We start from the raw sequence: 27140 nt of genomic DNA on the forward strand, positions 1-27140 counted from the left end.
TCAAATTTGAAATATTTAATGTATCTTATCTAAATCATTTCATCACATTAGTTACATATATCTGAATCATATTCTGTGTAGTACAAATGTGATACATAAAGACTGGTAGCATTTCTATGGTTAAACTGATAAGTGCATCAGCAGTAATTCCTCACACAAGAAGCACCATTTTCCCCAAAGCACCTTGGTTGTGAATTATGTCTTTGTGTGCCTCTGCTACCTTCTCCAGTGGATATTCACGGCCTACGACTGGTTTCAGCCAGCCAACTTCTATGCCTGCAAGAACAACTGCTGCACATTCGCATATCTCCTCCTAAACAAAGTAAACAGAATTTTAAGTTGAGCATTCAAGAAAAACATTAGGCTCCTTTCAAGGATGAACTGTCAGGAGTTCAGTTTCCAAATACAGTCAACCCTCCACTTTCGCAGCTTTAACATCCATGGATTCGATTATTCATGTTTGTTCCTGTGCATGCACTCCTCCTCCTGCTGCCTTCCCCTGTGCTTAGCAGGCTTGCCTGAATCATCTAAACATGGGGTGCGGTGCACACTCCTCTCCTTTCTCCCATGCTTTAGCTGGCTGAGGGAACCTTCCCTTAACCAGCTAAAGCATGGGGAAGGGGTGTGTGCATGTAGGGAGGGAATAGGAGCATGTGGGCATCCCTACTGCCTTCCTCCACTTATTTGCAGTTTGTCCACTTTCAGGGGGGTCCCCTAACCCCCATGAATGTGGAGGGCCGACTGTACATACATTGCATGGAGACAGTCTCAGATTCTATCCTTTGCATCTCAAGGTAGGGCTACATAGATTCTGTCTGAAATCCCAAAAGGAGCTCCCAGAATTTCCTCAACCCGAGAAAGCTACTGTCAGTCAGCATCAGCAACAGAATACATGGAAGACTAACTATTTTGGTTTACTGCAAAGCAACTTCCTATTTGCATGAATTCTATTTTATGCAGCAGGAAAAGTGAGCTTTACAGCAAGAACTCTCTTTGAGCAATAAATATTTTCATGCCCTCCCTACCCACCAAAGCCCTACAAATGCATTACAATCCAATCCTATGGTTAGAGGAAAGACAAGGATGTGGTACAGAGAGCTGGAAATCAATGGGTTACTCTATACCAGAGGTTCCCAAACTTATAGTCCCCCAGGTGTTTTGCACTTCAGCTCCCAGAATTCCTGACTGTTCGCCAAGCTGGCTGGAGCTTCTGACAGTTGAAGTCCAAAACATCTGCAGGATCAAAGTTTAAGAACCACTGCTGTAGTTTCCTCAGACTCCTTCTCTCCCTCTACAACCCATTTCCATACCACATCACACCAATTCCAGAAGCACCTTGGCACTCAAGATCTGCTTTACTTAAGTGAAACAGCAGCACTGAGGAAATATCAGGAAATCTTCAAACCATGGGAGGACTTGTTTGGGCACCTCAAAAGTCAAGCCACTTAAGTTTACAAACCCTGGATAAAATACTCTTCAAATTGAGGTATGCAACATGTCTGTCATAGAGAGACCAATGTTGGGGAATTGGCTAAGGCTACACATGCCTCAGAACACAGAGATAGTTTTCCAACTTTTACTGGAAGCAGTGGAACAATGTTTTTGCTGAAAGACAAAAAAAATCACCTCCCAACAATCTCCACATGGTATCATTCAAATAATTAGTCATGTTTATCTCTTTAAGTATTAGGAGACATAAAGAAAACCAGGCACCCCTTTGAAACCAAACCAAGACATTTCTACTATAAGTTTTTGTGGATGTGGTCCATGTCATAAGATACAGCTGGTAACATTTACTATACTGAGCACAAGACCAATATCTACAAGATGCAAATTATATCTCATGAAGTGGACTTTATCCATGAATGCTTATGCTAGGAATTACTTCTTACTAGTTAGTCTCTACGGATTCCTTTATGTCTTTTAAAAATCTCCACAGTGAATGCTGTTTCTACTACCAACAGCAATCTCACTGGAGATGCAGAATGGGGTGTGAGAAAGGTTTTGCCTTTACCCATGTTGCCCAGCTAACCAGTAAAGCTGTAGGGGAAAGGGGAAATATACTTGGAGGAGCCAGGGGCCACATGTGACCTGCAGACCATGTTCTTCATGCATGAAAAGAAAGATTTAACATTTGTTGCACATAGTATCAAGATCAATGCCAAAAATACTAATACTATGGGAAACACTGTTTCACTGGCCTGTAAAAATCTCCTGGAAAGACAGCAAATGGATTGCAAAAAAATATGTACAGTCCTCCCAACTGTGGCATGTGGCTGCTGCAGCCCTGATCCAGATGAAGAAGAGGTGGCTGGAGGCAGCCCCTTTGGGGCTGTTTGTACAGCCCCTCACTGAAAGAAAGGCCCTTCCTGGCACTTTTGCAGTGAACCTGGCCCCGTGTGTGTGTGTGCGCGCTGGGCAATGTGAGAGGCCAGGAGAGTGAGAGAGAGGAAGACCTTAGAGGAAGAAAGGAAGGGAAACAGAGAAGGAGGAGGCATGCAACTACTGTTTTGTATTATTGAGAAGGAGTGAGGCAACAGCACAAGACAGAAAGGTAGTTCTCTCTCCTCTCCCCTCAGCCCCCTCACCTCACCTCTCCCTGTGAAGCGGAGGGAGGTTGCTATTGTTGTTGTGTTTGCTGTGCAACTTCAGCATGTTTTTTGACTGGGGAGGACTCTGAAAGCCTGGCACACAAGGTTTGCTGTAAGGGAGGTGGCCAGTGCCCCTCTTTGAGGCGGAGAGAGTGAGACTTGTCCAAGGTACCTCAGTGGGTTCCTATGGCCACGTGGGGTTTCGAACTCTTGACTTTCTGCCCCTCCCTTCCTCTCTCCCTGGGAAGTGGGGGAGGTTGCTATTGTTGTCACTGTGTTTTCTGTGCATCTGTTTCCTACTAGGGGTGACTCTGGCACAAGGTTTGTTCAAAGGGAGCTGGCCAGTGTCTCCCTTTGAGGATGAGAGAGTGTGATGTGTCCCCAACATTTTCTCATTTCCCCCCAATCAGCTCATATCTGGGAGATTAAAATGCAAAGCTAAATTTGAGGAATTTAATATTTCCTCGCACAGTGGTTAGATTTGGAAAATATGGAAATGGAGCTTTTGGAATTCCAAGAAAGTTCCATCTAGAAAAATTAATTTTGTGATTTGTGGGAAACACTTGAGCAGACAGAAAGGATGGCAACGGACAGCACAGTTACTTTTGAAAATGAAATCCTCCAAGTCTGGAATTGTCTTCCAAATAATTTCAAGTCAATGAAAGCACTTGGGATTGCTTTCCTTATGTTTGGTTCATCTTATGCTTACAAGCAGCTGTTTTCAGCTTTGAATTACATCAAATGTGATACCAGAAACTATCTGATGACCTGAGTGTTGTATGTGTTGCTCTCAAACTTACTAAGTATGAGCTAAGGACAGAAAAATTATCAGCATGGATTTGACAGCAAAAATCACATTGAATTGTTCAAAAGCATGCCAAAGCCAAACTGTTACCTTTCAATAAAAGGTATCACTGAAAGGTCTGTTATTGTGTTTTCCTTTTAAGACAGTGTATGAACCCTAAATTAAAGCCATTGATTCAGTAGAATCTACCTACATGTTCATTCACTGTTCAGCAACTGGTTGAATGTGTCTTCACTAGTTGAAAATACGCAACAGGAATTTACTTATACTTTATTTATTTTATTTATATGTGGCTTTTCTACATATGGCACTCTGAGTGGCTGAAAAGATGAGTGTTTTTGGCTCAGAGTGACCAGACATGATCGTCCCTTTCCTGGACCTATCCTCCCTTTCAGCCTCCTTTTCAGAAGGCTGTCCAAAAGGTCCTCCATTTTGAGCAGGGCTGAGAAGGATAGATTTAATATTTATATGTGTGGGCTTTTTTGTTTTGGACTTTTATTTGGACAGGCCCTCTTTTTTTTCCTTGAGTGATTCCCCCGGAAGCCCCACCCCCTAGAAGCCCGACCTTTGAAAAGCCCTGCCCCATGGAAGTCCTGCCCTTAAGACCCATCCCTGAAAACCCTGCCCTTAAGAAGCCTCACCCTCCAAAAGTCCCACCTCCTGGAAACACCATCCCTGAAGCCCTGCCCTCGGCACTCAGTGACACCCGGTGCTGGAATGTCACTGAGTTTCAGCACTCAGTCTCCAAAAGGTTCACCATTACTGGCTTAAAACACTTCTATATAAAAAGAGAATAATTTAAATAAGATAAAAACGCAGGCTGGAATCCTGTTTGACATCCATGAATGCATAGCCTAGAGATAAGCACTCACAACTGTTTTGTATTTATGATCCCTACAAAGCCTAGTTTAGGGTTTCATGTAAACCATGGAAGTCTTCCAATCACCGTTTACTGGGAAGCAACTGCTACAATTACTGGAGGTCTATTCCCCCATCACCTGAAAAGCAGCTGACTGATGGTCTTCTCCACAAGTGAGCAATCTCTGGTACAAGGGGTATTTGCAACAAAGGTTCTGCTTCTCCTTGTTGCACTGGAGATCATTCATGGGAAAGGATGGGGCCATCAGTCAGCTGCTTCCCGATCGATAGAACAGACCCCTGTCAGTCACATCAGCTGATTCCCAGTATGTGAGGATTTGGGTGGTGTGGTGTGTGGGGGGTAAGGATGGGATTTACTGCGTAGCATTGTAACTATGGTATTTATGCAAATGTAAAATCTCCAAGAGTATGCCAGCCATTGCCATGTTAAATAAATCATCAGATCAAAACAGCGTAAAGTTTGTTGTTATTTTTACCTTAGATGCAGAGAATAAAGAAACTCCTCTGATACTTGTTTCTTTAGCCATAGTTTCTCTAGGATTTATCTGAATCAATCCTCGACAACCCACAATCTGTCATGAGAAGGATGGAAAGCATGAGATTCTGAATGTTTGAAGTTTACAGCAAGATTCTCATTACGAATGTGAAGTAAATGCTTACCATCACTCTTCCTTTATTTCCCAGGAGTTTCAAGTCATTGGCAAGGTTGACATTAGCCAACATCTCGACTATCACATCTATATTATGGTGATCAGCTAGGTTCTAAATGATAAATAAATTACTTGTTCAGCATCATAACATTTGGGAAACTGAGAAGATTTTGTAATTCAAAATGTTTTATACTTGATATCTTCACCATCTGTATCTTTCTTTTAATCAGCTTACAAACATCATACAACAAAATAATAAAATATGCCAAACAATCACAGGAACAAACAATAGCCAGAGACAGTTTAACAAACAATCACATTAACAAATGGAGGGCAAAGTCCTACTCTAAAAGCATAGAATAATAAAAAAAAATTAAGAAATCTTGGACAACTGCTGAAAGACTGAAAAATAACAGAGCCAGAAATTCCCAGCAGTAAGAAAATACAGTATCTCAGTGTCTTTACCCAAAATGCTCCAGTTTAAGTCTTCGCCCATAAAAGATGGCATGAGGGCATATTGGGCACAGACTCTGGTTTTCACTGGTTGGTGGCCTCATGTGTATCACATTATATGATGATACAATCTGAGACTTAACTGCTCACAATAAAAATCCAAGGATAATCCATCTGCTTTCCAGAATAAGAGCAGCAGCTGGAAATTTGCTGCCTAAAAACAGTGATAATTCTCAGCTCAAAATGCCCTGCAACTTCAGAAATGAGAGTAAACACACTACCCTCTGGCACCAACTTGAAGAAAAAGTATCTGTTGGGTGAGTTGTAACACTTCCATACAACACTATGAGTGAAGGAACCAGTTAGATATAAATTCCATAATAAACTCCCCACTTTGTTTTGCCACTATTAAACTAAGCTTTCCTATCCACTCTTTTCGTTCTGCCTCTTGCCCTTTACGTTAGGAAACCTACTGACAGGGCCTGCTCTCATTTTTTAATCAATGTAGTATTGGCTTGCTATTAAATGGGGATAATATCTGTCAAAAAACCAAAATAAAACTGAGAAATTCAGAAAACTGTCACAAACATACATTGAATTTTAAAACTTCTGAATATTAAATGAAGAATCAAAAATACAATTTTAAGGCTACAATGTTACAGCCACCTTCTTTAAAACAAGGCTCACTGAACTCAGTGGGACTTACTTCTGAGTAAAGATGCACTCGGTCATATTCTGCAGTTGCAATCCCAATTTATTTATCTGGAAGTAGGACTCTTGAATTAAGGGAATAGGAATGCATAGGACTGTGCTCAAATTACCTTAAGCTGAGTCATGTAATCCATATCCCTGTGATTAAATACAAGATGGGCTCCATTTTTCTTAATTAGGTCCATTCCTTCCTCAGTTCCAGCTGTGCCCACAACTTTCAAGCCATAAGCTCTTGCAATCTGACAGGCTGCTATTCCAACCTAAGAAAGTAAAGGGAGAAGAAGACAGAGAGATGTACTCAACAAAGAGTGTGTTGAAATTTGTAATAGGGATGTGTTAAAATGGTATGGTTGTCTCCCAATTTTATCTTGACAACATTTTTTTTTATGGGTCCTTCTGAATAAAATATTTCCAATAACTACAGCAGCAGGCCCTTGATAATTTCCAATGGGGTTTGTCTATTGCAGCAAAAACAACTGTTTCATGGGACATATAAGATTAACAAATGTATTTGGCATAAATTTTTGTGGGCTGCGGGGCAGTTGTATGACGTATCTGATGACATGTGGTACAATCCACAAAGGCTTGTCAGTCTTCAAGATACATCAAAATATTTTGTTGTCCTTAACAACTATCACTGACTCTGTATTTTGAAAATTAGTGTTACTTGATACATCTACACAAAACAATATACTATTTCTCTTAGTCACTGTGTAAACAACATCCCTGAAACAAAATCAGGGAAATAAATAATTAACCCAACCAACTGTACATACTTCTGTTTCTCCTTCATAGAGAGAATTTACTAACAGGTCAATTACCATTTACATCCACCCAGTCTTCAAATTTCCAAGGAAAGAATTATAAGAAACATCTCAATAACCTGACTTGAAGCCATGCTTGGGAACTACACTTTGAAAATAGGAAGTGCTTTCCCAAGACACTGTGGTCTAACCTGGTCACAACCACCTGATGTGGCCCTTCATCCATTACAGAATGCTATAAGAAGTGCTTACAGCAACAGTGTCTCATACAGGCCCTATATTTAAGTGTTATAATAAAGTGCACAACCAGCAATAGGTACAAAGAAATCTATGGGGAAAGTAGGCTAGTTGAGTAAGCCCAGATGAATCCTTCTTAAAAGAAAGCAGGATTTAACAGTCATCTATGGTACAGATGGACATCTTTGGTCCTCAAATGTTTCAAAGTGAATTTCCTACAATTCCTTATTACTGGGATGGTGGTGCTGATAGGATAGGTAGGCAAAAGGGTTCCACTCCAAGCTAAAGAAACCACAAAGAAAAACAAATTCTGGCAAATAAGTTCTCATATATTCCATAACTATAAAAGGCTCTACGAAGAGGACTAGTATCTCAAAAAAGATGTAGATATTGCAATGGACCATGGTTACATTTACAGAAAAGGAACAACGCTATTAGGGAGAATGGGAAAATAAGGGGAACTAAGATTAAAGGGTGTGAATACAAGCTCCACGCTTATGTGGATGATATGGTAATAATTCTAGAGGACCCATTAGAAAGTATAGACAGCTTGTTAACGGAATTGAAAGAATTTGGAAAATATTCTGGTATTAAAATAAATAAAGAAAAGACACTGATGATTACAAAAAATATGAAAAAGGAAAAAGAGAATGAATTGGCTAATAAAGCAGGGATTAAAGTTGTAAAGAAGGTAAAATACTTGGGTATCTGGTTAACTAACAAAAATATAGAACTGTTTGAAAATAATTACAAAAAAGTTTGGACTCAAATTAAGAAGGATTTAGTGATGTGGAACAACATGGAGTTGCGCTATTGGGCAGAGTGGCAACTATAAAAATGAATATATTGCCGAAAAGTATGTTCTTATATCAAAATATACCTATTATTGTTAAGGACAAAGTATTTACGGATTGGAACAAAGATATTTAAAAAAAATTATGGAAAGGCAAAAAAGCTAGAATTAAACATCAAATCTTAAAGGAAAGTGTAAAAGGAGGATGTGCCCTACCTGATTTAAAAATTTATTTTTGGGCATGTGGATTATTGTGGATACAGGAATGGATAAAAGTGTACAAAACTAGCATGCTGAATGTAGAATCATGTAATATGCGATTTGGTTGGCATGCGTACCTATGGTACCAGAGGCATCAGATTAATATAGATTTTCTACATCATGCAATTCGTAAACCTCTGTTTAGAATATGGAACATAATTAGGAAACGATATTACCCAAAAATCCCATTGTGGGTATCAACTCAGGAGGCCTTCTTTAGTAGATGGGAAATGAAGAAAGATTGGTTAAGATACAGGGATCTATTAAAGATAAAGCCGAATGGGGAAACAGATATAAAAACTAAAGAAGAGCTGGAAAAAGAAGGAAAAAAATGTACAATGGTTTGGTTACATACAAATAAAATCCAAGTTCAAACAGGATGCAATGAATGACGGATTTGAAACAACAGAAAATAATTTGGATAAAAATTTTGGGGGAAAGGATAAAAGTAAAATTGCAAAGTTATATAAGGTTCTTATGGCATATGAATTAGAAAATGAAAATGTTATGGATAGTATGACAAAATGGGCTCAAGAGATAGGGCATACAATTTTGATGAAAAATTGGGAGAACTCTTGGGAAAAAACAGCTACATTTACAGTAGCACAAGACTTAAAAGAAAATTATTTTAAAGTTTCTAATCGCTGGTATTTTACATATTCAATATGTATAAATTGAGCAAAGACAAATGCTGGAAATGTGATAACGATAAGGGTTCATACTATCATATGTGGTGGAGTTGTTTACGAATTAAGTGTTTTTGGAAAAAGATACATCATATTATACAAACAATGTTAAACATACAGTATCCTATGTTACCGGAAATTTATTTGTTGAATATGACTGCATTTTTGGGAAGAGATAATGAAAAAAAATAGTAGAGAATTATGCTTTACCTCATAACAGCTGCTACAATACTGCTAGCAAAAAATTGGAAGAATAAGATAATACCTGACATAGAGGAATGGTTACAAAAAGTACTGGACTTAAAGAATATGGACGCGTTGACATTGATATTAAAAAACAAAAAAGAAGAGGTGGATGATTGGACGATTATAGATGGCTTTTTGAAAAAATACTGGCATTTAAACAGAGAGCAATAATATGATAATTACATTACATGAGTGAAAAAGAAACCTAGAAGGGTGATAACATAAATAAATAGAATAATGAGTTATGGTGGATTAGGTGAATAAGAGAAATGAAAGCAAGGATGGATTATATGTGGTATATGTGATTGTAATTGTTTGGGACAACAGATAACAAGATGTAATAGAGATACACCAGATGTGTTGGAATTTCAATGTATGTTGTTTTTAATCACTAAAAAAAAAAGAAAAGGAACAATCATCCTTACCAAGTACTGTATTTTTAACCTTGCACTTTTTCAAGAAAAATTTTGATCCACTTTTTAACATCTCTAAAACTGTGAATGCATTGTGACTGGATGAAACCATCAAGCCCCAAAGAACATATGACTAAGGCCCGTTACAGACGGGCTAAAAAGTACACGCGGAGCACGCACTAGGGTTAAGACGGGGCGGTGCTTTCGCACCGCCCTAACCCTAGTGCACGCTCTGTGCGCACAAAATGGTGGCGGCTGTTCCACACGGCCGCCGCCATCGATACGTGACGACCGCGCCGCCTCCAAATGCCTAGGGCGCCCTTTCTGTGACCCTGGAAGGAGCTCCGTTTCGGAGCTCCTTCCTGGTTTGGTCCACTGGGCGCAGCCTTCAGACAGCTGTGCCCAGCGGACCAAAGGAGAAAGGGGCCAAACGGCCCCTCTCTCCTTCTCCCCGCCGCTGCGGAGTGTCCTTGGGGCTTGAAGCCCCAAGGACACCCCTTTCCAGGCTGCGGGGAAGGGGCCTTTTGCCGCTTCCCCGCAGGCCGGAAAGCGGCGGATCGGGGCTTCAGCGGCTGCTGCTCTGGCCGCTGAGGCCCTGATCCAGCGGGGAAAGGTGCGCCTACAGGCCGCCCCAAAGGGGCGGTCTGTAACGCGCCTAAGTTATCTTAGTAATATGACTAACATTTACTAAGTTAAATCATTCTAACCAGAAAATGCTTGTTAGCAAAAGAATAGTAAACTAGAAAGTGTTGGTTATACCTTATAGCCAAAGTGGACAACCTCTTAAGGCCTGGAAATCATTTTTGCCCTGCTGCAGACTAACAGGCTACACACACAACCTCCATCAGGTGGGGAGGAACACTTGCTAAATAGCAAATCAAAGTGTCACTTCTGGTTTCTTTAAAAAAAGTTTCTTCATCATAAAATGGGCATGGACAAGAAATTATAGAGCTGTTGGCACGGATTCTAGAGGACTGAATTCCCGGTTCTGCCTTACAGTTTTTCAGAATACATACCCCTCCACTTGCTCCATGGATTAACACAGTTTCTCCTGCTTTAGCAGAACCTCTGGAAAATACATAAGAATATTTTCAATGTGAAAAATGTTGGCTGTATCATGTTATGTAGTCAACAATGTTGCAGTTGCATAATTTTTTAAAAAATTAATCAATCAGGATTACATTTAATTGACTCTTGATAAACATACAGTTCTATGATTTCCTTTCATGCCAACAGACATATTTATATGTAATAACATATCTATCTGTAATTACAGGACTATCCCAAATATGCAATGAGCAAGATTATACCATCAATAAGAAAAAAATCAGACCATATTATGCACCAGCATTCTGAAATCCATTACTTTTCAGAGTGAAGAAATACATCTCCCATCACCATGAGCTGGCATTGTTATGTACTATGATAAAGTTGTATTAACAACCTGCTAAAAGTGCTGCTAATGAAACAAGCTGCATAAAAACTTACAATCTGCAAATATTTTTTTCCTTAGCCATAAAACAAAATAGGGCAAGAGAGTGTCACAGAATGCCCATATACTTTGGTTCACAAAGATTAGCTAATAAACCAAATATGTAACCTCAAAAAACAAAGAAAAGGAAAAATGTGCCAACTGATACAACAATATATTCAGCTTAACCATTAGAAACAGTATCAAAGGTGGTTTACAAAAAGACTATCTGGTAGGAGATAAAAAATGCATAAAGGTAAAGCATTGTGCCCAAATGTTTTCTGCAATTTATAAATAAAAAAACAAAATGCACAAGAGGTAAGCAAAACCTAATTCTGGATGAAATAAATACAAGATGATAAACCGAAAATATATACCAGGCAACTGTTTAATTTATACTGTAAAGGCGGGCATGTCTGGGCATTATTCAAATATTAGGACCATGCACAAAATCTTAAACGTGGCCATTACAAATTTATGGTCTTGGTTCCATTTATTGTGATAGTAGAAATGAGATCATAGAAATGCATTTTTCACCTGCTTCTTTTCCCAGCAGCCTCCAGAAATTACAGGCACTTGGTCAGAGAATTCTCCTGAACAGATTGTATATTTGGAATGAAAGGCAAGAAGGGGTGAGGCAGGTCCACCTGCTGGTGGAAGGACAGGACTGGCTGCAGCACAATGAAAAGACAGACAAACCATGTGCTGAGGACCTTCACAACAGGATAGTGTATACTGGAGCTCATACACAGAAGCTCACTTTTAGGGTCCCTTATTGTTTTCATTATCTATGTGACAATCTAAGGAAGACAAAAGCAAGTTATACTATGTTTCCCCTTCTCTAACAAGACAAAGCTTCTCCCAAATGCTTCTGTCCCTAGGACATGTGACAATAATTTATACAAATAGGAATCTTTAGTGGTAATACTGCATCACAGGAAACAAACCATTTGAAACTGGGATGTACTTGTCCCCTGACTAATCAAAGTATCCAAGATTTCTACACCTTTCAAGACATTTATGTGTTTAGTGGAAAGCATTAAGACTCTGTATTTCAATTGCTCCAAAGCTGCCTTAGAAAGATATCTTACTTTTGAAAGAGAGCATGGTATGCAGTAAAATATGGAATTCCAACTGCAGCACCTTGCTTGAAGTCCAATTTATCAGACAAGGGAAACACTGAGTCAACTGATGCAACAGCATAGTCAGCATAACCTCCAGAAACAGTATTATGGGTAAAAACCCTGTCTCCTTTCTGGTAGAAGAAAACAAACGCACAAAAATGAAACAGTGTGCCAAAATGTTTTCTGCAATTTGTGTGAAAATGATCTGGCAAGTTCATAAGAAATAAACAAAACTGATATGTAGGCGAAACAACCATGACAAGAAGCATTATGCTAGTCATTCACCAGATTTATAATGTAATGTAGCCATATCAAATAATGCTGAGAACAGCAGGATAATGGCAGATGAAAATGCAAATTTCCAAAGCCCAACATTTCATACAATACTTTCTATGGCCTGTTACAGACTGCCAAAATAAAGCTGCTTTGGGTCTCTTTGGAGATATGCTATTTAAATGATGCATGGGTCCTAAGAGTCCAGAGGTCATGCCAAAGCCACACTCTATTCCTAAGCACTGGAAAGCAGCTTTGGTGCAGCTTCCGGATTCTTAGGATGCATGCCTCATTTAAATAGCATACCTCCAAAGAGACCCGAAGCAGCTTTATTTTGGCAGTCTGTAACAGGCCAAAGTTACAGGAAACATCAGAAGTAATTCCTGGTGTCTGGAAAGTGACCTACTTGTGCTACCTTCACAGTGCAGACAGTATGCATAAAACTATAACATTTGTCATCACAGATTCAAGTTATTAGTTCCACAGCCAAGGAGGAGGATTTCCCCCCTTTTTCCCTAGTGGCCTCCAGAAATGTTGCAGAGTTGGGGAAATTTTCTGAAAGGATGGCAAAAGGGGATGAAAAAAAGAGGGCATCCCTGAAGACTGCATGAAGCACTCTTCCCACTAGTGGAATGAAACTTTTGGGTACAACCCAACAAAAATACAGGGCCTTTATAAAACGATGGTGCATGTTCAGGACCTTCAGAACATGGTGGTGCAATTGGAATTCCCACAATGAAACTCACTTGTGGGGACTTCATTTTCATTATCTGCATGACTTTGTTGTAGTAGTTATGGTTGATCATACAAAGATAAAGGGAAAGTCTCTCTCAACAGTTTCTAAAATTAAGGCAAGTCATTACATATAACTAATCTTTAACTACCATATATACTTGACTATAAGTTGACCTCATGTGTAAGTCAAGGGCTTTGGGTCCTAAATTATGGATTTTGCCATGACCTGTGGATAAGCTGATGGCAAAACTTGGAGGTTACTTCAGTGTGCATATGTGTGTGTACAGCAAAAGAGACTCTAATTAAGGCTTTTTGCTTCAGCGTTTGTTTCAACTTTGGATTCAGCCTTCACCCAGATAGTGACAGCCAGTGTGGGTGGGAGAAGGACTCTGTCTAACAGCAATTAATCACTCAGGGCTCTTTCTGCTTGGCGCAAGAGAGAAATAAACTGCTCTGCTGACTGCATGGGGAAGTCTGAAAGAGCCGCTATCACATTACCATACTGACCCATAAATAAGTAGACCTGGGATTTTGGGGTCAATTTGGGGCATAATTTTTTAGACTTATAGACGAATATATACGGTAATCATTAGGAAATGTCAGACAGCACTTCCAGTGGTAGCATTGCATCAGAGGTAATAAGTGAACAACCTACCACAATATGGACTTTGGATACATAAAGTTTAAACACCTACCAAAACTAATGCAATCGTTTTAATGTTAAAGTTTAAATTTTTTTGAGTAAAATGTATCTGCATGTGAAAAAATTTAATTACCTAAGACTATGCTATCATATTATGCCTGTGTAATGAAGCACTAAGTACAAAGTGCTACAATGAATTAAATTTTACACAGATACTCATAGACAGGATTACAGGAATTCAGAACTGCAGAGAGGTGGAACCAATACCTCAGGAGGAGAAAGATTGTTCTTTAACTACAAGTAACCCATTCTGGTTACTAGGTCTGAAATTATATTATGAAAGAAATTTTAAACTAAACAAATAGTTTAAAATCAAATACCTTGAAAGAAGTTACATTTTCCCCAACTCCTGTTACTACTCCAGATACATCTAAACCAGGTGTGTATGGCAAAGATGGTTTTCTTGTGTAAGTCCCAGAACGAATATAGGTGTCCACTGGGTTGACGCCACATGCATGAACTTTAATGAGAACCTGCAGAATAAGATGACATTTGATGAACAGTTAGACTAAGAATAATAGGAATATATTTATTTATGCACCTTATATTTTCCCTCTCAGCAAATAATTAAGCACTTTTTAAAAAATCCATAGGCTTTTCTGGATTTGGAATCCAGCTTTATTGATTCTAGATTATATTGCTGTTTTCCTATTTAGTTATCTCTATTTTATTCATGATAATTTGTTGTTTTTTAAGTGACATATGCTGCATCCACACTGCAGAAATAATCCAGTTTGACATTTCTTTAACTGCTAAGCCTCAATTCTATGGAATTCTGTGATTTGTAGTTTGCTTTGATCCCAGAGCTCTCTGACAGAGAAGGTTAAATCTCTCACAAAACTAGTTCCTGGAATTCCATAGCATTGAGCCATTGTAGTTAAAGTGGTGTCAAACTGCATTATTTCTGGACTGCAGATACTGCCATAGTTATTCTATTTTTTTCAAGGTTATTTCCATTCCCATGTAAAGCCTTTATTTTTACCTGATTCTCTTTTAGAATTGGGAATGGAGCATCTCCTTGCAGCTTAAGCACTTCAGGGCCTCCAAATTCAAACACTCTGACAGCTCTCATTATATGTCTGCCTGTTGCCATGTCGACCTGGAAAATCAGAAATAAAACACAATATCCTTAATTTCAACTGTTTTTTCCTTTCAAAAAGAAAGGATCAAATGATTTGCTCCTCAGATAAAATTGTAGAGTTTTCCCCACCCTTTTCATTCTGTTCTGCAATATGTCTCTTTTAGGCTTTAATCTTATGAAATTCTCAGCCTACAGAAAAGAATTACCATCACCAATATGTAGAAGAAATTAATCATATACATGATAGCATTTGTAAAGAGATGCACCAGCATAGACATTATGTCCTCTGTCACATGTTCAAAAAGATTTGTTCTGTTTTGAGATTTATTTTGACAAAAAGATACAAACAGTCGACTTTAACAACCTAGAAAATATTATTATTAATAAATAATATATTTTCAAGTATATTCTCAGTTCAGCCAATGCAATTTCCTTTCATAGTCCATGATTTGGGAGATGGAGTAAAGAGAAACAATGCATCTGAGGAAGCAGACCAAGTCTAATGAAAGCTTATGCTACAACTTCTTTCACACAGTTAGTCTCAGGAGTGAAATGATCACATTACATGTGGATCAATAATGATCAAGATTATAAATTCCTTTAGAGTATTCATCAGTGTTTGATATCTAAGAAGCCCTAGCCATCTCAAATTATTATTATCAGTATTATATTTATTTGTATTCCTCCGTTCTCCCAAGATTGGGACTCAAGGCATCTTAGAAATGCAATTTCTAAGTTGGATATTGAAGAAGTAACATTTGATGTGAAAACAGGAGTGTTACATGAGTGTTAAGATGCTTCATTTCCATTTCTTTCTTCTACCAATACCTATAATTACCAATATCAACATTTACACATTTCAACTACTACAGACCTTTAAATCTTTGAATCCCACAGAATCTGTGAAACTTGAAAATGGATCATTTTGACTTTGGGTATGACTGACTGAGATAGAATTCATGTTTGGAGTGAATTAAAAAGGAAACTAGAAGCACCTTTAAGACGCGCTGATTTATATTAGTGTGTACAGAGGAGGATTTCAGACCACCTCCTCCAACAATGATGGAAGTCCAGAACACAATGTGAGAAATTTAGGGCCAAAACAGGCTGCCCTAAAGGGGCAGCGTGATGCTGTGCCTTTGAGCACTGGATCAGGGCCACAGCAACTGCCCGCCGCAGCCCCAACCCAGCTATTTCAGCCACCGCTGCAGCTTTGCGGCACTCCTGTGGCGTGCGGCATATAAACACTGTGCTGCCAGGGTGCCACAAAGCTGCCTGCTGTCTGGGCAGGCGGGCACCATGATGCCAGTTTGTTGGTGGCATCAGGGTGTGCATCATCTAAACCCCATTCCCCCACGCCACCCCCAAGCCGTCACTTACTGCTGGTCTGTTTGGAGCCTTACATTTCTCTGCCACAATAAACTACAATTCCCATGATCCCCTAGCACTGAACCACAGCAGCTAAAACAATCTTAAACTGGACTATTTCTGCAGTATGGTTTGGACCAGAGTTGACATTAAAATCACTAATATAAAACAGTTACATGGTTGTGCAGGTGGGATCAGAGAGTAACGAAAGACAAATTGTGACTTTGGCTATTGGAGAATGAAGATGTCCAACAGTGAAAAGAAACCAGTCAGCTTGAAATAAGGTGAAGCAGAGCCTAATTTTCCCCCTCCCACAGATATTAAGAAAACAAATTTGGAGCAGATAACGCACTTCTATCAAGAGAGTCTAGTTTCAGTGGTTCCCAAACTTTATAGTCTTCCAGGTGTTTTGAACTTCCAGTCCCAGAGTCATAGCCAACTTGGGCAACGGTTGGGAATCCTGGGGTCTGAAGTCCAAAACGTCTACCAAGACAGTCTAGTAGTAGCTCATATTTCTGTGCTGCTCAGAAACACAGTTATCCAACCTCAGGTGCTGAACCATTAGTTACTCTATGCCACAAGTCAGAGTAGGAACTTAATCTTAAACACCAATTTCTTGTTGCCTTTGACTTCCAGACAGTCTTATCACCACTTTTAGCCAGTGCTGAAAATGGATTGAAATGCGCAAATAACACATAGTTCCCAGTTTTTATTTTGGCTTAATAACTTTCAAAGCATAGCCAAGTCAGCTATATATGCACACATACTATATGTACACACATATACATATAAGTTATAGACTTGTATATATGTATACATACTTGTATATATGTATGCACACATACATACATACATATATATATATGATACAGATTTGTACATATGTATACATATTTGTATGTATATATACATACATACACACACATATATATATATGAAATAGATTTGTATATATGTATGTATACATACAAATATACAAATATGTACACATATATACAAATCTATATCAATCTATGTATATATAAATAGATAGATATATGATATAAATGTTGATGCTGGCTGACCAGATGTGTCCTCAAGGCAAAATGTAAGACGTTCAAAACAACAAAACCGGTTTGGCACCGCTTTAACTCTTTGTCTGGCTCCATGCTATGGAATTCTGGGAGTTGGAGTTTGTTGTGGGGCCCAGAGCGCTCCGCGCTCCAACTCCCAGAATTCCATAGCATGGAGCCAGACAAAGAGTTAAAGCGGTGCCAAACCTTGTTATTTCTCCAGTGCGGATGCAGCTCTGGACACAGAAGGCAATGAAATGGAGGGCAAACCTTTCGGCGTCGTACGTTTCAGTCTCTGCCAAGCTCTTAGCGGATATAGAAGCCTTGCCTTCAGCCGACCCACTTCTCTCCCTCTCGGACTTCCACCCCATTACATTACCAGAGGCCACGCCCCCTCCGCTAGAAAGCAGCAATGCGCTTGCGCGACAGCCTTTTTCTTGTTGTCTGGAACAGGGAGCCTCTGCGCAAGCGCGTCCTCCCTGTAGCTCTGGGCGAGCATGCGCAGTACATATGTCCTTCCCTATAGAAAGCTTGCCGTCTCCCGAAGCGTCCTCCTGGCCGAGCATGCGCAGTGGCCAGTGGGGTGTATCTGCAAATGGGTTTAAGTGGGACAGCTCCTGGCTACCTATGATGATTATTATGATTATTAACACATATTTTTATAGAGCGCTGCAAATTTTGCACACAGGGCTTTGCATGGGTCAAATAAAATAAGAAATTAAAGAAAAAAGAATAAAAGCCTGCCCAGCAGCATACAATCTAAACCAGGGGTCCCCAAACTGTGCCCTTTAAGAGATTTTTTTTTAACTACTGCTCCCAGAAGCCTCAGCCATGTTGGCCACAGCTCTGGCATTCTGGGAGCTGAAGTCCAAAATCCCCTTAAAGAGCAGAGTTTGGGTGGGGACCACTGATATGAAAGAACAACATGACATGATTAAAATATCTCTAAAATGATACTAAATAATATTAAGTAGGAGACTACCTGAGGAGAAGGGCTGGGGGAGAGGAACAAAAAAGGGAAAACCAGGATCTGACTGAGGGTGATACACTCATCCTTCCATATTTGTGGCTTTGCTATTTGCGGATTTGATTATTCACTGATTTGATTGATATGTCCTCTCTAGGAATATCTAGGTCCTCCAGTGCAACTCTGTGGTGAACCTTAACTAAAAGTTGCACTGAAAGACTTAGAGATTCCTAGAGAGAATACTCTACTAGGCATTTGTAGCTCCTCCAGTGCAGTTCTGTGGTTTGACGTTGACCACAGAGTTGCACTGGAGGACCTAGAAATTCCTAGAGAAGTGTCCTCTCAGGTAAAAAGATGGTGTTTTTGTTATTTGCAGTTTTTCCATATTCACGGGGGTCCTGTGTCCCTAACCCCAGCAAATGTGGAAGGTCAAGTGCATTTTGTTTTGAAAGCTTGGAGCAGGTCATAAAATATAGGGGGAAAATATAAGGGAAAAGAGAGGATCCCAACAATTATCGTCCAGTCAGTCTGACATCAATACCAGGAAAAATTCTGGAGCAGATCATTAAACAGAGTCTGTGAACATCTAGAAAGCAATGCCATAATCACAAAAAGTCAACATGGGTTTCAGAGAAAGAAGTCATGCCAGACAAATCTAATCTCTTTTTTTGATAAAATTACCAGTTTATTAGATGAAGGGAATGCTGTGGATATAGTATGTCTTGATTTCAGTAAGGCCTTTAACAAAGTTCCCCATGATATTCTTGCAAACAAGCTTGTAAAATGTGGGCTAGACAAGGCAACTGTTAAGTGGATTTGTAATTGGTTGACCGGCCGAACCCAAAGAGTGCTCAACAATGGCTCTTTTTCATCCTGGAGAGAAGTGACCAGTGGGGTCCCACAGGGCTCTGTCCTGGGTCCAGTGCTTTTCAACATCTTTATCAATGACCTGGAGGACAATATTGGGGGCATACTTATCAAATTTGCAGATGACACCAAATTAGGAGGAGTAGCTAATACTCCAGAGGACAGGATCAAGATTCAAAATGACCTGAACAGACTAGAAAACTGGGCCATAGCTAATAAAATGAAATTCAACACACAGAAATGTAAGGTTAGGGCGGAAAAATGAAAAGCACAGATATAGGATGGAGGACACCTGGCTGAATGAAACTACGTGTGAAAGGGATCTAGGAGTCCAAGTAGACCATAAGTTGAACATGAGTCAACAGTGCGATGCGGCAGCTAACAAGGCCAATGCGATTTTAGGCTGCATCAATAGAAGTATAGTGTCTAGATCAAGGGAAGTCATAGTGCCACTATATTCTGCTCTGGTCAGGCCCCACCTGGAATATTGTGTCCAGTTCTGGGCACCACAATTCAAAAAGGACATTGAGAAACTGGAGCGTGTCCAGAGGAGGGCGACTAAAATGGTGAAAGGTCTGGAAACCTTGCCCTATGAGGAACGACTCAGGGAGCTGGGGATGTTTAGCCTGGAGAAGAGAAGGTTAAGAGGTGATATGATAGCCCTGTTTAAATATTTGAAAGGATGTCACATTGAGGAGGGAGCAAGCTTGTTTTCTGCTGCTCCAGAGAACAGGACCCGGAACAATGGATGCAAGCTACAGGAAAAGAGATTCCACCTCAACATTAGGAGGAACTTCCTGACAGTAAGGGCTGTTCGACAGTGGAACAAACTCCCTCGGAGTGTAGTGGAGTCTCCTTCCTTGGAGGTCTTCAAGCAGAGGCTGGATGGCCATCTGTCGGGGATGCTTTGATTGTGATTTCCTGCATGGCAGGGGACTGGATGGCCCTTGTGGTCTCTTCCAACTCTATGATTCTATGATTCTATGATTCTATAGGTGGTATAGGTTTAGCTTGGAGCAGAAAAGTGGGTCCAAAGGTAGTCTTGGCTAAAGCAGACTTGTTGAATCAGTGGAAACATGGCAAGCCAGTAGTTACGTGAGCCCATAGGTGAGATTTCAACCGTACGCTCCACCTCTTCGTTTTGCCTGTGATTCTCAGAATTGCTTTTCCACTCCACAAAGTAGTTGGTCAGCCAAGAAGACAAACGAATGGATTCTTGAACAGGGATCACCAGACCAGGGCTCTCCTTGGAAGCAAAGATGATCAAGTTGAGACTATCGTACTTTGGCCGCATAATGAGGAGGCATGGATCACCAGAAAAAGCATTAATGCTAGGAAAGGTAGAAGAAAGAGAGGAAAACCACAAACCAGATGGATAGACTCAATCAGGGGAGTTAAGGACAAAACCAAACTCATGGGCTTAGAAATTTTGGATTTTATGTGATTTTTTTTATATGATGGAGATTTTTTATCTAAAGAAATTAATGGAAATATAAAAGAAAATACAATAGAAGACTGGGAAAAAGTCCATCTATACATAAAAAAAGAAGTGGGGAAATATAGCAAGAATAAGAACAATGGAGGAGTAAAGAAGTAAAGGTATTAACCCTCCTCTCAGAAGAAACGGCAAAATTTAAAGGGGCATCAACACAATAATGTGTCGATGGGAAAGGTAAACCATGTAAATTAAAAAAGAGACTGAAATGTTTGTTTTAAAAAATAAAAAAAAATAAGCTATACAGATAAAATGAGATAAAGATATGAATCGGTAGAAGGGTGGTATCAGGAAGCATTGAATAAAATGTATGATGTCAGTGTTGTCTTTATTTTTATGCCTATATGTGTTTTGTTTTATGGTGTCTACAGTTATGAATGTGTTGCCGACTTTTTGACAACAGGATTGTAAGTGTAAATGTAGCTTTTTAAAAATTGAAATAAAATTTATATATGAAAAATAAAGTTTGGATTTTATAAACTAGCCAGATACAAAGAAAAAAAAACAGCTCTTAGATAATTAACAGCAGAATCTGTAGGTCAAGCAAAAAATACAAAACATTTGATTATTTCAGATTTGAAATATTTAATGTATCTTATCCAAATTAGTATTGTGTGTATGTGTGTATACAGTATATATACATAGTATCTTACTATATCTTATATTTAAATTACAGTTTGCATAGCAGTCCAAGTGTGATGAATAAAGATTGTGATCAACATATCTGTGTTTACTGCACTTAGCGTAATTTATCATAGAGTTCTGAATATTAAATAAAAGATCTGAAGTACAATTTCAAGGCTGAAGTGCTATCTTTATAGCACCAGACTTTAAAGAAAATAAATATTACTATCTTCAATAATGGGAACCAACCATGATTTAAAGTAGCTTTCAAGAGTCCAGTTTTAGTTCCCACGTGGCCAGAAACAGCTCCAACAATCAGCTTGAGTTCATTTCCCAGGTCTTTCTCCTAAGGATAGGGTGAGTTACAGCAAGCAACTCCAGCTCAATACAATAAAAGCAATGTTCCCTCTTTAACTAGTGATAGTGATAACTATAACAGTGATAACTGGAAACATACGTGGAACAAACAGGATCCCAACTAACCTGAGAAATACATTCACATTACAATTCTTGAGTGATGTATTATTATTATTATTATTGCTGCTGCTGCTGCTATTACTACTATTTAGAGTTGCCAAACTGAAAACTGGAGAAGGCTCCTATACCTTCAATGGTTGTATAGAAAAGGAAATTTCAGCAGGCATTGCTTGTTACCTGGTTGCGTAACAGGCAATACCAGCTGAAACTCCCTCTTCTAGACTATCTTGGAAGGTACAGGAGCTCTCTACACCTTTCACTCTGACAACTACTAATTCTACTACTATTCTTATTCTTATCTATTTGGTATCCTACTTCTCCCCATACACTGGGCCCCAAGACTGCTTTCAAAAATTAAAACAAATTCATAAAAGATAATAAATAACAATTGGACTACCCATTTATAAATAACAATCAGATTACCCATAGAATTAAAAGCATTTAAAGCAAATCAATTAAAAATCACACACTATTAAAAGTGCTAGCGGTCAGTTCTTAAAAACCTGTTGGATGGCCATTGCTTCAGGGTAAAAAGATGCTTGTAAGTTATACTGTTGTCTCTGCTTTTTGTTAATCAGTTTCTAAATACTGGGGAAGGAGGCAACTTTTAGATGCAGTTGCTAGAAAGTTGCTGCAGGAGATTAGAGAAAGATGAGATGTACTGAAATGTGATGAGATACATTCATTTACCCATATATATTTAGCAAACACTTTCACTTGCCTAGATGAACCCTAGTGCTTCAGTTCAAAGTTACTGTACATTCTTTTCAGTGAAGTAAAAATGGTTTGGTCATGGAGGAGAGCTTGTGTATAGCAAAGCTTACCCACTCTCTGATATCTTTTTTCCAAGAAAGGCAATCTGCCAAAAGGCGAACACTCAAAATATTTCCGAGTAGCTTCTCCTAGCTGTTTTGTCATTTCTTAATACTGTTGATGTTTTCCACTTCAGCTGAAGTTCCCAATATTTTTTTTTAACAATAACATTATTCTATCAAATTGAACTCTGTCTGCACATCCCTGTGTTCTTTCCCAGACCAGAAATATTTCTCAATAATATTAAACAGTAGTAGTAGTAGCAGTAATGGAGTTGGTAGCCGTGGTAGCCAGTGTGGTGTAGGGGTTTGTTTGGGTATTGGACTGTTACTCTAGAGACCAGGGTTCAAAGCCCACTCAGCCATGGAACCTCACTGTGTAAACTTGAGCAAGTCACACTCTCTCAGAGGAAGAAAAGGCAAACCCCCTCTGAACAAATCTTTCCAAGAAACCCCTCTGATATATTTGCCTTAGGGTCTCTATAAGTCAGAAATACCTGGAGGCACATAACAACAACAACACAGCATTAGTAATAATAGATTTTGTTTTCACTGTTATATGTTATTATATACTATCAGATCTGGCTGTTACACCAGCTGCACCTCTTCCTAGAACTAGAGGACGTAAAGATGGTAGTGCATGCACTGATAATCTCAAGGTTGGACTTCTGTAATGTGCTGTGCATTGGGCTACTTCTGTACCAAGTTCTGAAACTAGTTAGTTCAAGAAAAGACAGATTGATTACTGGGACTTCCAGGAATGATCACATTATACCAATACAGGTATTAAAATCACTCAACTGGCTGCCAGTTAGTTTCCTGGCAAGCTACAAAGTGTTGGTTATTACCTTTAAAGCCCAAGGTTTGGGTCCAGGTTACCTACTGGATCATCTCCTCCCATATAATCCACCCCAAGCACTCAGGTCCTCAGGGGGACATTTACTCTTTGAAGATGCCAGCCACAGATGCTGGCGAAACGTCAGGAAAAAACTCTTCTAGAATATGGCCACATAACCCTAAAAACTCACAAAAAAACTTGGATGCCGGCCATGAAAGCCTTTGATTCCAAACTACTTAATCTCTCCATCCTGGCCCCTCAGCAATTGAAGTCAAGATCTGCATAGGTAATTATCACCATCAGTGCTGCCTCATACCTATCCCAACCTCCCACCCTTGATTTCATTAGTCCTCTGTATGTATATGGTTGTTTGCGTGAGTGTGTCTGCTTTATTACCCCCCTTTTAAATAAAACTTACTCTTATTTTGAAATCTGCCTCTGGAGTTTTATGTGAATTTGGACCCTGTAAAAGATGGGATAAGATCTCTTAAGACTGAGAGCCAGAACAGACAGACCACGGGTCACTTTGGAGGTATGGCCTCTTAAGATGTGTGGGTCATTTAAACATCATACCTCCAAAGTGACCAGAAGCAGCTTTATTTTGGCCTGTCTGTTTGGGCCTTCGGGCCCTGCGTTACCCTGGTTCTTCTATATCTCTCTGTTTGAACTAAGTACAAATTCCCCTGAGCTAACATTGGCTTGGCATCCTTCCCAGACACCAGTGCATTGTGGGTAATAATATTAATCTGTTGTTCCCCACACTGATCCATTAGGAAAGGTGGGTAAGAAATCATCATCAAGTTAGGGGTTTCCTTCTTACCTGGTTTTCTCTTGGAACTGGGACTGAAACATCTGTCTCCAGCTTCAGCACTTCAGGCCCACCAAATTCAGACACTTTGATAGTTCTCATCATTCTTGCCTTTGTTGCCATGGGAACCTGAAAAATCTCAAAGATAAAATACAGTGTCTTAATCTCAGCTGCCTTTTCTACTTCAAAGAGGATAGATCAAATAACTTGCTCTTCCGCTGAAATTTAAATCAGAGGTTCACCACCCACTTCTTTCTGTTCTCCATCACCTTTGGGTTTTCATTCTGCAAAAATTCTGAGCCTGTCAATAAAGAGAAAGGCAGATGCAAACAAACTCAGAAGCAAGGAAACAATATTCATTGTCACACCTCCAGAATGGCTTGCTGTATTTTGAGATGTATTGTTTTAAGAAAAGATTTATCCAACCTGATTTCTGGGTGTCAGAACAAGCAAGCTTTCGCATTTATAGATAAAAATCAATAAATGCTGTTTTTAAAAAAATTATTCGCTTCCCTTTTGAGATATAAACATACAAATTCCTACAACATAATTATCATGCATGATAAAATACACAGTATGAATGATCTATCATTATTCAAGTTATGCTCTCAGTTTCTTCCTACACAAATCCCACATATGTGCTCAGTCATAAGAAAAGAAACAACAATCAGAGAACTGAAATAGGGAGAAGGCTTGTATCTGTCTTTGTGTTGTTCATCCTATAACGCTTACCAGAAGGAGTAAAGGAGGAAAAAGTTAAAACTAGCTCTGATAGACCACTTTATTTGTCAATCTTAAAAGCATATACTAATTCTACTAATTTAATTCTACTAATTAAAACAGACAACTTGCATATCTTAATAGTTCTCAAACATCCCATAGCTCAGTCCGAAGTAGGATTGCCAGGTGCCCCTTATTATAAGAGATGTCCCTTATTTGGGGGCTGGAAAACTATTCTTTTTCTATAAATAGAATAAGATGTCAAAAATATTTTTTCTTTTTTTAAAAAATCCCCCTTTTTGGAGCATGGACCTTTCATTAAAACAGAAATATGGTCTCGTGTACTTTAGGAATATGGACAGTGCATTAATATTGCAAAGGAACAAAGATTTAGCTGATTTCTCTCCCTGACACAATACTTGATTAATAGCGAAACTAAGAACACATTCACAAATGAATGCTTAGTACTTGATAACATGGAGATTTGTCCACTACCATCACTGATAAAATTTTATTACCTGGTGTCACTTTAAACACAATCCCAATGCACTGAGAATTTGTACTGTGACCTTTAGGGTTAAAATGGGAATGTAACATGAAAATAACAGTGCTTCGTTTTTTCATTTATTCCTGCTTCCACAAATGACAGTTAAGATCAATTATTTCCCTGTCAACAGCAAATGACATTTTTCTCTTTTAGGCACTCCAGATCCCAATTACTCTAAAACTCTAGTGTGACAGACACAACTAAATTAATACTTTTGATGAACTGTCAATCCAAATCAAGACAGAAATGGGTCAATATGAACCAGAGAATAAAAGTTTTCCTCCTATACATGAAAACAAAAATGTCCATAGGGCATGGAGTCAAGAGTTTACTCTCTTCCCCACAGGTCTTTAGGAACTTACAGTTTATATATCAACAACACAACAACAACAACAAACACAGGGTCCATCCAGATATTGCTAGATATTGCCACTTTCTAGGGATGGAGCGTGTTTATATCAGGGTGACCAGATGTCATAACAGCAAAGGAGGACGAGGCACCACAAAATGTAAGGCATTCGAGAAAAATGGGAGACATTTCCAAGTAAAAAAAACCCTAAAAATACTCATAGAAATATGATTCTATGATGGACCCATGTTTTTAGTCCTGCTCAAAATGGAGGACATTCTAGAATTCTTCCAAGGCAGAAAGTTGAAATGGAAGACAAATTCAAAAGGAGAGAGTCTGGTCACCCTGGTGCATCGACACTGTAGAAATAGTAATGCAGTTTGACCCCACTTTCAACTGCTCCATCGTACAGAACCCTGGCATTGGTACTTTGCTGGGGGAAGACCTTGTTAAACTACAAATCCCAGGATCCCCATAGGTTGGGGCTACTACAGCACTTAGAAGTGGGGTCAAACTGCACCATTGCTTCTAAAGTGTGGCTTCCTCCTCAGTGACAGCAACTGAATGCCAACAACAGTTATCATGGAGGCCACAGGGGCGCCCCCCACCTGCAGAAGCCGGGACTGCAGCCTTCCAACAGAACTTGAGTTACCATCAAAACTTAAAACCGACGCGCCTGCGCAATGAGCATCTGCCTGTTCCAATACCCGAATGGGGGATCCTACTGCAGGCGCAGGCGGCTCTGTTGTTGTATGCTTTCCAAGCATGGTTTTGTGTGAATCAAAATAAACTGCTCTTATAAGAATAAAAGGAGTGCATTAACTTGGATTATTATTATTATGGCTGTTGTTGTTGTTACAGAGCAGCCCCATGGTTTCCATTCTTTACTGAAAGAGTTCTCTGTATTGAAATGGGGATTGTTTTTAAAAGTGTTCACGGAATAGCAAGCCTTGGCTCTAGGCTGGTTGTTGTTGTTGTGTGCCTTCAAGTGGCTCAAAGCTATGGAATTCTGGGAGGTTTTTTTGAGAGAGTGTGACTCATTGAAAGTCACCCAGTGGGTTCTCATGGGACTCGAACCCATGTCTCCAAAATCGTAGTCCAATGCTCAAATCCACTACTAAGGTCCAAAACACACTGCAGAAATCACCCAGTTTGAGACTGCTTTAACTGCCCTGGCTCAGTGGCTAGGGAATTCTGGGAAATGCAGTTTTGTGAGACATTGAGCCTCCTCTGTCAGAAAGAGCTGCGTTGCCACAATAAACTAGAATTCCTTGGATTCCCTAGCACTGAGGCAGGGCAGTTAAAGCGTTCTCAAACTGGATTATTCCTGCAGTGTGGTA

At 39.4% G+C, this 27140-nt stretch overlaps 1 protein-coding gene across 3 annotated transcripts; it reads right to left on the reverse strand.

The window, feature by feature from the left end:
• Window positions 1-26870, reverse strand: LOC149316423 (zeta-crystallin-like). 3 transcript variants are annotated; one of them, XM_089515458.1, is made up of 10 exons: window positions 26409-26870; window positions 24197-24322; window positions 14778-14894; window positions 14116-14268; window positions 12052-12215; window positions 10506-10557; window positions 6200-6349; window positions 4936-5037; window positions 4752-4847; window positions 1-313 (listed from the first exon to the last, which is right to left on the reverse strand). In XM_089515458.1, the coding sequence occupies exons 1-10, from the start codon at window positions 26565-26567 to the stop codon at window positions 152-154; spliced, it is 1281 nt and encodes a 426-aa protein (XP_089371584.1). In that variant the 5' UTR covers window positions 26568-26870; the 3' UTR covers window positions 1-151. The 3 variants fall into 3 exon arrangements, with proteins under 3 accessions (XP_089371584.1, XP_089371586.1, XP_089371585.1); XM_089515460.1 differs by lacking the exons at window positions 24197-24322; window positions 26409-26870 and adding an exon at window positions 17582-17756; XM_089515459.1 differs by lacking the exons at window positions 24197-24322; window positions 26409-26870 and adding an exon at window positions 17567-17754.
• Between the last annotated feature and the right edge of the window lie 270 nt (window positions 26871-27140).

Source organism: Sceloporus occidentalis, unplaced genomic scaffold (assembly GCF_023333645.1).
Source record: "Sceloporus occidentalis isolate IW3139 unplaced genomic scaffold, rSceOcc1.0.p SCAF_3, whole genome shotgun sequence".
NCBI lineage: Eukaryota > Metazoa > Chordata > Lepidosauria > Squamata > Phrynosomatidae > Sceloporus > Sceloporus occidentalis.